Below are 13,640 nucleotides of genomic sequence, written 5' to 3'. Positions count from 1 at the left end.
TCAGAATACAATTTGCTAAATTTTCTAAATTACTAATTTGATGAACTGTTGAGGCTTGTTAAAAAAGTTCGGGCCCTACTCATGCCTCAGCCTTGTGTAAGGGAAGCCCAGGAGCAGGGCAGAGCATGAGTATACAAAAATAGAGATGAACTGCAAACTCCACTTCAGAAAAACTTCACCTATTTGTATATCAAAAGGCTGGGGTAAATGCAAAACTAAATCTCTGAAACACTCTGTTTGACAAACTAGCTTTCAACTGCTAGTAAAAAAAGCCTAAAAATTAAACAAAACTGGTTTTATTTCATAAAACATCTAGAGATAGGCAGCAGCTGGTGTTGGGTCAGCAGCGCAACAATGTGGCAACCGGCATGTTCTTGGTTCTCTTCGCCCTTCCTTCTGTTCTGGTTCAAAGAACTCCTCCAGCTCCAGCCATCACTTCGGTGTTTACGGCATCATGAAGGGGAAGAGGAGGCCTAGCTGCATATATATCTTTAATCAGGAAGCAGAAGTTTTCTGAGAAATCCCAAGGCCAAAGCTGTTTTCTGAGGCCACTGATAGTTGCTAGTTGCAACAGAGGCTGAAAAGGGGCAATTAGCTTTTCTGAAGGGTTCTTCAGTGGAGGCAGGTAAGCAAAGAGTGGGTTGGGAATGGCTGGCAAATTGAAGCACCAACATTACCTTTGTGGATAATAAATTTCTTTTCAAAATGGGCAACTGATATGTGAAGAAATACCTAACAACAATTTTAAGGTTAGAATTTGAAACTCAGTTCTGCTTTCAATCATGATATTTTTAACAGACGCATTTCAGCTATACTGCTTTTTCCTTGTCCCCCACTCCCCAACATTCTAGAATGGAACTAAAATAAAATTACTCACTCTTTCAAGAAAAAGGGGGGGAGGAAGCAAAAGGTCAACAGTGACAAGATAGTTTCAACTACTCTTTTGCTGTCATTGTCCTTCTACACCAAAGAACATCTGGAAAACATCCCCACATGCTTTGGCATTTAAGAACTGATACAGCTGACCGAAGTCCATGTGGTTTCCCCTGGCTCCATTAACACTGAACACTTTTTCTTCAAAAATGGAAAATTTCCTTTGTCTTTCCATTTCATCATTTGTACCATCAAAAGGAATGTCTTCTCGATGGCGAACTAAAATTCTCTTCCAGTTTAATTTTCTGAGTCTGAAAAGAAATTTCCAAAGTAAACATTTTCAAAATGTTTACTAGGGCACTTAAAACAGAAGTTATAAAACAGACTTATCAATGCCTTTTCTTAGAAGTAGTCTACTTTTTACTTTTTTAAAAATAACTTTATTTATTTATTTAGTAGAGACAGGTCTTGCTGTATTGCCTATGCTGGTTTCAAACTCCTGGCTGCAAGTGATACTCCTGCCTCAGCCTCCAAAAATGCTGGGATAACAGGTGTGAGTCATCACGCCCTGCCAAGAAGTCTACTTTTATCTCACAGGGATTTATTTTAATCATATGTGATTCTGGTCATAATCCCATCCCTAAATTTATTTGTTGCCATTACTATGGCCTTGTATCAGTATTTTAGAAATGTAGGAATTACTGAATCCCAAACTACTAATGGATCTTCTCAGAAATTCATTTAGGATATCAGTAAAGAAATGAGAAGACTAGTGGCAATTCTAATGCTTCTAGAAAGCCCCTTACTTCATAGAGTATCCAGTTTGAAGCATCACTAAGATGAAGGAAGAAGCAGATCCATGGAAGTGGATGGGGTCATAGTGACTTGGGCAGGGGCTCAATTCATTCAGCGTATAATTTCAGAATGTCTCCTACACGCACTTGTCAGGTGAGGGGGAAAATGCTGACTACATGTGATTTCTGCCGTATCCACCAACTTGAGAATGAATCCCGTACTTACATCCACATCTTTAATACAGTCATGTGTTGCTTAATAGGGAGACATTCTGAGAAATGCATCTTCAGGCTGTTTTGTTGTTGCACCACCACGATACAGTGTACTCACACAAACTTAGATGGTACTTTTTTTTTAATTTATATTTTTTCATGTGGAAAACCAAATGTCCCAACACCATTACTGAATATCACTCTGATACTCAATAGTGGGAAGATCAAGTGCCATATATCAGGTTTCTATATGTGCTCCATTATAATCTTATGGTACCACTGTTTTATGTGCGGTCCATTGTTGACCAAAACGTCACTAGGCAGCACATGACTGTATCTTGTTTAGTATTAAAATTATTGACATGACTTTACATACGTATGTGAAAGCAAACCTTGACCAGAATTCTTCACAGGCACTTTGTGGGCCCTCCACACAAACAACACCAGGTTTTCCAGGCATACTAAACCCAGACAGGGAAAGCTCCTTTGCCCACTCTAGAATATTCTTTCTTTTGCATTTGTTATAGATATGATGGCTGTAGATCCAGAGTCTCGTGAAGATGAGGTCGATTGACTGGACTGTACTTCCTGTGGTGGGTGAAGATGAAGAATCTCTGCTGACATAGCTAGCAGCGTGTTCTCTAACCCACTCTGTGGCATTCAGTATACAAACATCTCCATGACAATGTTTTTGCAAGAATGCAGTCAGATCTGTGTTCAGCTGAGTCTGCTGGGATCTACTCAATAATACTGATCTAATAGAAAAGATATAAGAAAAAAATTATCTTGGAACAGAAAACAAACTCAAGAATTGCTTTTATTTTCAGATTAATTTTGACCTCTAAAGTTGGCCAGAACTTCTGTAACGTACCTGACAGTAATTTCAGGCAGAACTGCCGGGTATTTAAAGGGAAGAATACAGGCCAGAGAAAACATCGCCTGATTAAAGAGAAGAAGAAATAGTGCACTAACCAATGTTTGAAGTCTCAACATGTTTCAATCCTTTCAAAAGCAAAATTGAATTACCATTGTTTCCTCAGATACATCCAGGTTCATATTGATAGTAAAGTAAACTTTTGAAGATCGCCCCTCCATTGTCTTCTTTTCAATACAATCTTTCAGTTCTGCTACAGCCAGCTGGTCATTCACTATGAGCTCATTCTCACCAGGGAACATACTGGCTAGCAGGTCTAACTCAGCAAGCTGGGCCTCCGCCTGCTCTATCTCAATCATTTTTGGACATCTGTAAGTTTCTAAGGAGGTAAAGATAACAGACTATTTACATATGCATTCTTGGAAGAATTCAATAGATCAACATAAGTACTAAAATTATATTTGATTTCCTCATAAATTGTACAATTTAATTAGTCTCTTTCCCCTTTACTCTACTTTCAGATATAATATGCTAAGTCTTATGCTAAGACCAGCCTGGGCAACATATTGAGACCATCTCTATAAAAAAACAAAAAACAAAAAACCTCTTAATAGTAAGTAGACACCACATTCCTCTGTGTCTAGACAGTTGAAAGGACATTTTGAGCTACCATAATGGGCAATTTCATCAAAGTAAACCAATTATGCAGTCAAAAAGCTGTATTGATAATTTAGCCAGAAGAGAGGCTATGACTGGTTACATTGGAAAACCAGAATGAACAGAATAAGTCAGAGAGTGGTTATGTGGATGGCCAATTTCTTCTTTTTAAGTATATATTAATGTTTATTAGTTTTGTTTTTTTTTTTTTGAGACAGGGTCTACCTCTGTCACCCCAGCTGTAGTCCAGTGGCATGATCCCAGCTCACTGCAGCCTTAACTTCCCACACTCAAGCAATCCTTCCACCTCAGACTTCTGAGTAGCTGGGACCACAGGTATGCACTGACAGCTACATTTTTTATTTGTAGAAACAAGGTCTTGCTATGTTGCCCAGGCTGGTCTTGACCTCCTCGACTCAAGCAATCCTTCTACCTCAGCCTCCCAAAGTGCTAGCATTACAGGCGTCAGCCACTGTGCCTGACATTTATTCATTTTTAAGAAGCAGAAGAACATAAAAAGAAAAATAAAGGCTAATTGTCCCGTAGCTTAAGTAACCCCTGTTAACATGAAAACATTTTAGGCATTATACATATACATATATGGGAAATGCTGGTATAACGTATAAATAATATACAATGTGAGATATATTACAGTATATATATATTTAAAATGCATCCGAAGCATATATGATGTACTTTTTCCTCCTATTTCCTATCTCCCTCTCCACCAAATATATTTTGTAGTTCTATTCACTGTCAACATATAGTGATCTACCTCATTCTTTGTAATTGTTGCCTGTTACACTGAATCATGTAGATATGCCATAACTTATTTACCTATTGATGGGCATTTGGGTTGTTTCCATATTTTTACTAATATGAACAATTCCATAATGCAAGTTTTTTTTATATATCGTATGGTAAACTGAATACTGTGTATTCAAGAATAAACTTATAAAGGTGGATTGTTGGAGTGACAGGTACATTTTTAATTTTGACAGATATTGCCAAGTTGCTTTCTAGGAAGTTGCCATACAGAAGTTTAAAACTGTCCCCAGTCCCCTGATTTTCTTTAAAAATTCTTAATACATAGTTCCTTTTGGCCTAGCACAGTGGTTCACACCTATAATCTGAGCACTTTGGGAGGCTGAGGAGGGTGGATGGCTTGAGTCCAGTTCAAAACCAGCCAGGGCAACATAGCAAAACCCTATCTCTACTAAAAAATAATAATAAAAAAAATTACCTGGGTGTGGTGGTACATGCCTGTAGTCCCAGCTACTTGAGAGGCTGAGGTGAGAGGATTACTTGAGCCTGGGAGGTGGAAGTTGCAGTGAGACTAAATCATATCACTGCACTCCAGCCTGGGTGACAGAGCAAGACTGTCTCAAAAAACACACACACACACAAAAGACCCTAAACCATAGTTCCTTTTATCAATCTCTTCTTTTACAGATTTCAAGCTGTATGTCCCCCTTTTTTTTTTTTTTTTTTTTTTGAGACAGAGTCTTGCTTTGTCGCCCAGGCTGGAATGCAGTGGTGCGATCTCAGCTCACTGCAACCTCTGCCTTCCAGACTCAAACAATTCTCCTACCTGAGCCTCCCAAGTATCTGGGATTACAGGCACAGGCCACCATGCCCAGCTAATTTTTTGTATTTTTAGTAGAGAGTAGAGGCAGGATATCATCATGTTGGCCAGGCTGGTCTTAAACTCCTGACAGGTGATCTACCTGGCTTGGCCTCCCAAAGTGCTAGGATTACAGGTGTAAGCCACTGTGCCAGGCCGCAACTGGTTTAGTATTTATCCTAGACAAAAGCAATCCTAATTGGGCGACAGATTATATGGGCACAATTCTTTTTTTTTTGAGATGGAGTCTGATTCTGTTGCCCAGGCCGGAGTGCAGTGGCATGATCTCGGCTCACTGCAACCTCCGCCTCCTGGGTTCAACCGATTCTCTCCCTCAGCCTCCCAAGTACCTGAGATTACAGACGGGGTACTTGGCCAAGCTGGTCTTCAACTCCTGACCTCATGATAAACCCGCCTTGACCTCCCAAAGTGCTGGGATTACATGAGTGAGCCACTGTGCCTAACCTGGGCACAATTCTTATTTGTGACTTCTCAGAGTCTTGTTAGATCCCAGTATGCACTGTGAATTTCCAAGAGGGGTGTTCAGTATGTCTGACTCCTGAACATGATCTTCCAGACCAAATGACATTAGCCCTCCTTTCCACAGAACAGAGCAGAATCCCTTGCTTTGCCATGTAGTCACCTGATTTTAAGTAGTTTAAATATAAGCATCTTCAGAGAAGATGGTGGGTAGTTTTGGTAATATTCATACATATATTAATATATATTTACTAATATGTCTATTAATGTTTAATTTGAAGTTTTCCTTTTCTAATAACTGTTGGAGCTGCAACATTCCTCCTTTCTTTAATCGCAGTGTTTTTTCTTTTTTTTCTTTTTGAGACAGAGTTTTGCTCTTGTTGCCCAGGCTGGAGTGAAATGGTGTATTCTCGGCTCACTGCAACCTCTGCCTCCCAGGTTTAAGTGATTCTCCTGCCTCAGCCTCCCAGGTAGCTAGGGTTACAGGCATGCAGCACCACACTTGGCTAATTTTTGTATTTAGTACAGATGGGGTTTCACCATGTTAGTCAGGCTGGTCTCGAACTCCTGCCCCAGGTGATCCACCCACTTCAGCCTCCCAGAGTGTTGGGATTACAGGTGTGAGCCACTGTGCCCAGCCTAATCACAATTGACTTTATATAATTTTATATCCCACTTTTGTAACTTGGTATCATAACCAACATTTGGTAGTTTTTTTTTTTTTTTTTTAAACAAAATCCTCATACATATTTTAAATCCCTGGACTTACTGGAATTCCATGTACATATCTGCTATCCTGTTTTGGAGTTGACAAACATAGGAAACCAACTCCTTTAGGTGGTTATTAGAGAAAGCGCATTTACTTTTGTTTTTTATTGGAGTGGCTCTGTTACCAGTGTTTGGATTCTATTACCAGATTGCCAAGGTGTAACTCCTGGCTCTGCCACTTATGAACTGCGTGACCCTAGGCAAGTGGCTTAATTCATCTGTGCTGTAGTCTCCCCAGTTCCATAACTGGGATGACAGGGTTGCTGTGAGGATTAGAAGAGAATCTGTGGAAAGTGCCTGGCAATAAAGTGCTTTTCATATGTGTGCTTGCTACTATTTACTAGAGTAAATTTTAAATGAGTGCTTGCTACTATTATAATTATTAATTAAAAAAAAATTTTTTTTGAGGCAGGGTCTAACCAGAGTACAGTGGCATGATCTCGGCTCACTACAACCTCCACTTCCTGGGTTCAACTGATTCTCCCACCTCAGCCTCCTGAGTAGCTGGGATTACAGGTGTGCACCACCACGCCAAGCTAATTTTTGTATTTTTAGTAGAGACAGGGTTTCACCATATTGGCCAGGCTAGTCTCGAACTCCTGACCTCAGGTGATCCACTTACCTCAGCCTCCCAAAGTGCTTGGATTACAGGCATGAGCCACTGTGTTGGGCTGCTTGTTACTATTATTATTATCGATCATCATTTCAACAAATGTTTCTCAAGCACTTCTTATGTTCAAGCATCGGCACTAAGGTAACAATGAATGAAAGTAACAAAACAGCTCTACCTGTGGGAGGATACCGTGACATCAAAAAAGCATAATTTATATGCCCAGTCCAGGTGCTGTGGCTCATGCCTGTAATCCCAGCACTTTGGGAGGGTGAGGTGGGCAGATCACCTGAGGTCAGGAGTTTGAGACCAGCCTGGCCAACATTGTGAAACGCTGTCTCTGCTGAAAATACAAAAATTAGCCAAGTGTGGTGATGCACGCCTGTAGTCCCAGCTACTCGGGAGGCTGAGGCAGGAGACTCACTTGAACTGGGGAGGTGGAGGCTGCAGTGAGCTAAGATTGCACCAACTGCACTCCAGTCTGAGCAACAGACTGAGATTGTCTCAAAAAAAAAAAAGAATTTATATGCCCAGTGAATAACCGTTATGGAAAAGTCTGAGGAAGAAAACAAGTTAAAGGGAAACAATGGGGCAGCAGAAGGTGAGACTGCACATGGGGTTGTCAGGAAAGACCTTTCTCCTAAGGTGACTGTAGTGAAGACTTTAAGGAACTGAAAAAGGAGGCCCTGTGTTTTTCTTGGCCAAGAGTGTTCGAGGGAAAGGGAAGAGCATGTTCAAAGGCCTTGAGGCAGGAGAGTGCTAGAGCAGCTGGCCAGGGCAGAGTGAGCTGGGGACAGGGGATAGAAGAATTTAGTAAGGAAATGTAGGAGCAGTTTATGTTGAGACTACTACAGCATGGCCAGAATTCTGAATTTTATCCTGACTGACACCTAAGAGCCACTTGAGAGGTCTGACTTAAACACACTTGCTGCAATGGAGAACAGTGAAGGGAAAAGTGGGGTGACAAGATAGACACTGCAATAACTAGGGAGAGAGGATGGTGGCTTGGATAGGATTATAGTGGTCAAGACAGTAAGCTTCAGCTTCTGGATATATGGAAAGAGCAAAGGCAACAGGATTTACTGATGAATTATATGAGACATTACGAATGACTCCAAGGCTTTAAGCTACTGGAAGTATGGATCTGCAATTTATTTAGACGGTCATACTCATGGGGATCTGAAGCTTGGTTTTAGACGCAAGTAATGAAGTGCCTACTAAGACACCTGTTAAATAGAGATGTCTAGCAGGCAGTTAGATATACAATTTTCGAGTCTATGAGACTCAGCTGGAGATATAATTTTGGGAGTCAACACTTATTTAGAGCTATGTATTTGTTTAAAAGTCTCCCAGGGGGTAAGTAAAGTTGGGAGAGGGTCCTATTGAATTTGGGATATCGAAGACGGAATTAGCAAAGTAGTACGGGACCGAGGGACACTTGAACGGACAAGTAGGGGAGTAATGTCACAAGTCATTTATCTGCCAAATTATTTTCGCTGAAGAGATTTCAGTCCTTCCAGAAAACCCTCAAGATAATTTTATGACTTAAGATTTCAGCGAATGCTTTCAGAAAACAGACTGTGGCCGGACGCGGTGGCTCACACCTGTAATCCTAGCATTTTGGGAGGCAGAGGAAGAGGGATCGTTTTAGCCCATGAGTTCAAGACCAGTCTGGGTAACACAGGGAGACTTCGCCTCTACTATTTTTTTTTAATAAAATATATTCAAGGCCAGGCGCGGTGGCTTACGCCTGTAATCCCAGCACTTTGGGAGGCGGAGGCGGGCGGATCAGGAGGTCAAGAGATCGAGACCATCCTGACCAACATGGTGAAACCCCGTCTCTACCAAAAAATATACAAAAAATTAGCTGGGCATGGTGGTGCGTGCCTGTAATCCCAGTTACTCTGGAGGCTGAGGCAGAACTGCTTGAACCCGGAAGGCGGAGGTTGCAGTGAGCCAAGATTGCGCCACTGCACTCCAGTCTGGCGCCTACGGAGTGAGACTCTGTCTCAAAAAATAAAAAAAATAAATAAAATAAAATATATTTAACGTAGACTGAAACTTGAGATTTTTGCGTGGGATAATTTCTTTTCCTTGCAGATTTGTTTTGAAGAACAGAATACGGTGCTCCACAACCCAAGCCGCGACGCTCTCAGGAAGAAAGCCCAGCACGCAGCCGCCCCCGCACTCTGATTGTGCCTTGGGCGAGGTCCCCTGTTGCAGCGGGGAGCCAATGCCAAAAGCCGAGCCCACCGATGGGCGCATGCGCACCCTGTTAGACACGTTCGCAAAGAGATGCACCCGGCGCTGCAGCGTGGGAAATCCCTGTGGCACTCACCACTGGCGCTAGCTGAGGCGAGACTCACCTTGAGCCGTGGCCCCTTCACTGCTGTACCCCGGTTCCTTGGCTGTACGGACAGCTCAATTTTTATCAGGAGGGAGCCTCAAAATTCTAGCATACCGCGACCCAAAACTTACAAACCGCCTCAGTCGACGACCCACTGGAAAAAAGAGGGCGCGCCCTCGGCTGGCGCATGCGCGTGCAAGACCGCGGGCCGGAAGCTGGAGCTGGTCTGTCTGGCGCCGTTTCAGCCAGTGTGTCTCCGGAGCTGGAAGGACGGAGGGAATGCTTTGTTCCTGCTCAGTTGCAGTTTTCTTCTTCTTTTTTTTTTTTTTTTTTTTTTTTTTTAGACGGAGTCTCCCTCTGTCGCGCAGGCTGGAGTGCAGTGGCACGATATTGGCTCACTGAAACCTCCTCCTCCCAGGTTCAAGCGATTCTCCTGCCTCAGCCTCCCGAGTAGCTGGGACTGCAGGCATGCGCCACCACGCCCAGCTAATTTTTGTATTTTTAGTAGAGACGGGGGTTTCACCATGTTGGCCAGGTTGGTCTCGATCTCTTGACCTCATGATTCGCCCGCTTCAGCCTCCCAAAGTGCTAGGCGTGAGCCACTGCGCCTGTTCAATCCATCTGTTTTCATACATTTCAAAGTAAGCTGCAGACAATACACTTCTAAGTACCTCTAATGCACAGCACTGGAGTTCGAATTAGGTATTTTTTATTTATTTATTTTTCAAATTAGGTATTTTTAAGGTAAAAATGAAATGCCTACCTTAAATATACGTGAGTTTTTAACAAATGCATATACCTATGGAACTCAAACCATATTAACGTATAGAACATTACCATCACCCCAGAAAGTTCTTTCATGCCTTTACTCAGTCCCCACCCAGTTCTCCCAAAAGGTAACCACTGTTCTGATTTTTTTCTCCACCATACTTATTTTTCCCGTTCTAGAACTTCATTTGGTTGTAGTCATGCAATAGGTGTTTTTGTGTAAGGCTTCTTTCATTCAAAGTAATATTTTAAAGATTTGTCTGTTATGTGTATCAGTTTCTTCTGATTTCTTGGTAGTATTCCATCATGACTATACCAATTCCATTCTTGTTTTGATAGAAACCTGGGTTGTTTTCAGTTTTTTGGCTATTATAAATAAAGCTGCTATAAACATTCTTATACAGCATTTTCTCATGACTGTATCTTTTTAATAAATATTTATTGATCACTTACTATATTCCACGTACTTCCAGGTACTAATTATAGCCATGAACAGGACAAAGATGTCCCATCTCTCAAAAAGCTTACATTTGCACATTTCTGTGTATGTATGAAGAGGGATAAACATAAAGGTAAAAATAAAAAATTATGACTGGGCGTGGTAGCTCATGCCTGTAATCCCAGCACTTTGGGAGGCCAAGGAGGGTTGCTTGAGCCCAGGGTTTGAGACCAGCTTGGGCAACATAGAGAGACCTCTACAAAAAATACAAAAATTAGCCACGTGAGGGGGCATGTGCCTGTAGACTGTACTCCTAGCTACTCAGGAGGGTGAGGTGAGAGGATGGCTTGAACTTGGGAGGTTAAGGCTGCAGTGAGCTGTAACTGCACCACTACACTCCAGCCTGGGCAACACAGTGAGTCTGTCTCAAAAAAAGTCTCTCGTCTCAAAAAAAAAAAAAAATTACTAGATAGTGGTGGATAATTGCTGGGCAGAGAAGTAAAGTAAGGTGATGTGAGTGATCAGATGACTACGTGACCTAGGTTGCCCTGTAACTGTGAGGAAGTGACTTTTTTTTTTTTTTTGAGACGGAGTTTCGCTCTTGTTAGCCAGGCTGGAGTGCAATGGTGTGATCTCTGCTCACCGCAACCTCCGCCTCCTGGGTTCAGGCAATTCTCCTGCCTCAGCCTCCTGAGCAGCTGGGATTACAGGCACGCGCCACCATGCCCAGCTAATTTTTTGTATTTTTAGTAGAGACAGGGTTTCACCATGTTCAAAAGGATGGTCTCGATCTCTTGACCTTGTGATCCACCCACCTCGGCCTCCCAAAGTGCTGGGATTACAGGCGTGAGCCACGCACCCAGCTGGAAGTGACTTTTAAGGCATGTTAGAGGCTGGATGTGGTGACTCACACCTGGAATCCTAGTGCTTTGGGAGGCTGAGGCTGGAGTATCGCTTGATGTCAGGAGTTTGAGACCAGCTTTTGTAGAGACACAGTCACTTCAAAAAATAAAAAAGCCAATGGGGTGGTACCCACTTGCAGTACCAGCTATGGGTGGCTGAGGCGTGAGGGTCACTTGAGCACAGGAATTCAAGGTTACAGTTAACTATGATTGCACTTCAGCCTGGGCTACAAAGCCAGACCCTGTCTCTAAAATAAGTAAATAAAAATAAGGTGTGAACAGAATAACAATAAGATACCAACCCCGGAAGCTCAAAGGGAAAAGCCTTCAGACAGGAAGCAGGTGGTACAGTGACCCCAAAGCTCTGTTTTAAAATGGGCGGAGGCAAAAAGCCTGCATTTCTAGAGCTTGGAGAAGAAAACTTTTAAAAAATTACCTCATCCCACTCCTGTTCTTTCTTGCTTGAGAGCTGGAGCCTTTACCCTACCACACATCCCTGGATATGCCCAGGATTTGACTCCGGCTTTCAAACTTTGCACAGTAGCTGCTACTAACTTTTTGAGATATACATTCCTGGGGGCTCAGTCCTGCCTCATCTAAATCACCAGAGACCAAACAAGGACCAGCCCAATATCTCTTGGACTTTAATGTCATAATGTTGTCAGAATAAAGAAAAAGATGAAACTAGGCCAGGCGTGGTGGCTTATACTCCTGTAATCCCCGCACTTTGGGAGGCTGAGGCAGGTGGATCATGTGAGGCCAGGAGTTTGAGACCAGCCTGGCCAACATGCTGAAACCTCATCTCTATCAAAAATTACAAAAGTTAGCCAGGTGTGGTGGCATGTGCCTATAATCCCAGCCACTCAGGAGGCTCAGGCAGGGGAATTGCTTTAATCCGGGAGGTGGAGGTTGCGGTGAGCTGAGGTCGTGCCACTGCACTCCAGCCTAGGCAACAGAGTAAGACCATGTCTCAAAAAAAAAAATTTTTTTTTTAATTATCTCAGCAGTAAAATGCAAGAGAACTAATTTTCCCCCAAATTTAACCAAATGTTACTCTGATTATTAGTATGCCACCATCTTAAACTCCTTTTATCTGACTAGTAAGGATGGACATTTATTTTGTGACCAACTGTTCTTTTGTGGTGAATTACCTATTTACATTCTTTGACTATTTTTCTATAGACATCTGCATCCCCCCACCTCTGCCCCCTTGATAGAGATTACTATCTTCTCTACTAAACTAAGACTCCAGGGCAGAGAGGCCTGTTTAATTCATCTGAAGGAAGGCTTGGCACAAAGTGTGCACTTACATATTTTGTTTTTGAGATGGAGATTCGCTCTTGTCCAGGCAGGACTGCAATGGCGTGATCTCTGTTCACTGCCACCCCTGCCTCCAGGGTTCAAGCGATTCTCCTGCCTCAGCCTCCCAAGTAGCTGGGATTACAGATGCCCGCCACCACACCCGACTAATTTTTTGTATTTTTCAGACGTTGTCTCTGTCGCCCGGTGGCACGATCTACAACCTCTACCTCCTGGGTTCAAGCGATTCTCTTGCCTCAGCCTCCCGAGTAGCTGGGACTACAGGCGTCCACCACCACGCCAGGCTAATTTTTGTTATTTTTTAGTAGAAACGAGGTTTCACCAAATTGGACAGCTGATCTCGAACTCCTGACCACGTGATCTGCCCGCCTAGGCCTCCTAAAGTGCTGGGATTACAAGCGTGAAACACTGTGCCCGGCCAAACAGGTTTTTTTTTTTTTTTTTTATTTTTAGTAGAGACAGGATTTCCCCATTTTGGCCAGGCTGGTCTCGAACTCCTAACCTCACGTGACCCACCCACCTCAGCCTCCCAAAGTGTTGGGATTAGAGGCGTGAGCCACCGCGCCAGGCCTCGCACTTACATAGTTTCCACGAATCAACAGTAAATATTTGAAAACTACCCTCCTCTCTCGCAATTTCTTTTTTAACACCGTCTTTCAGTTCTCCTTTAAAATTCACTCTTGCTGCGTTTTTTATTCTGACATGGTGCAGGAAGATAAATTCAAGACAACTTACGTACTCAATTTTAGAAGTCGACAGGAAAGAATTAGGGAAACAAAAATTCAAGTGTTCCCCCTCTTAGCCTCCAAATGTAATGTGTTCCAGAAAGGTAACCACCTAGGAGTCTCCAAGGCTCAGGCCACCACCAGATGCCCACACTTCAGAAGCATTTATATAACGCCATGGTTACGACAGGAGACCAAAAAAACCCATTGACAACCAAACCCTATGTCCGAAGTTACGGCACGAGT

At 42.7% G+C, this 13,640-nt stretch overlaps 1 protein-coding gene across 3 annotated transcripts; it reads right to left on the bottom strand.

The window, feature by feature from the left end:
* Positions 1 to 280: 280 nt before the first annotated feature.
* Positions 281 to 13,599, bottom strand: RWDD2B (RWD domain containing 2B). 3 transcript variants are annotated; one of them, XM_032277097.1, is made up of 5 exons: positions 13,409 to 13,599; positions 2,907 to 3,133; positions 2,752 to 2,819; positions 2,273 to 2,635; positions 281 to 1,184 (listed from the first exon to the last, which is right to left on the bottom strand). In XM_032277097.1, exons 2-5 carry the CDS (start codon positions 3,111 to 3,113, stop codon positions 950 to 952), a joined length of 873 nt encoding a protein of 290 aa, XP_032132988.1. In that variant the 5' UTR covers positions 3,114 to 3,133; positions 13,409 to 13,599; the 3' UTR covers positions 281 to 949. The 3 variants fall into 3 exon arrangements, with proteins under 3 accessions (XP_032132988.1, XP_032132986.1, XP_032132987.1); XM_032277095.1 differs by lacking the exon at positions 13,409 to 13,599 and adding an exon at positions 9,260 to 9,442; XM_032277096.1 differs by lacking the exon at positions 13,409 to 13,599 and adding an exon at positions 4,655 to 4,722.
* Positions 13,600 to 13,640: the final 41 nt, after the last annotated feature.

This window comes from Sapajus apella, unplaced genomic scaffold, assembly GCF_009761245.1.
Source record: "Sapajus apella isolate SASKATOON/1434 unplaced genomic scaffold, GSC_monkey_1.0 scaffold8, whole genome shotgun sequence".
NCBI classification, from domain to species: domain Eukaryota; kingdom Metazoa; phylum Chordata; class Mammalia; order Primates; family Cebidae; genus Sapajus; species Sapajus apella.
The sequence above is the reverse complement of the archived record's forward strand: the minus strand, read 5'-3'. Positions and strand labels throughout refer to the sequence as shown.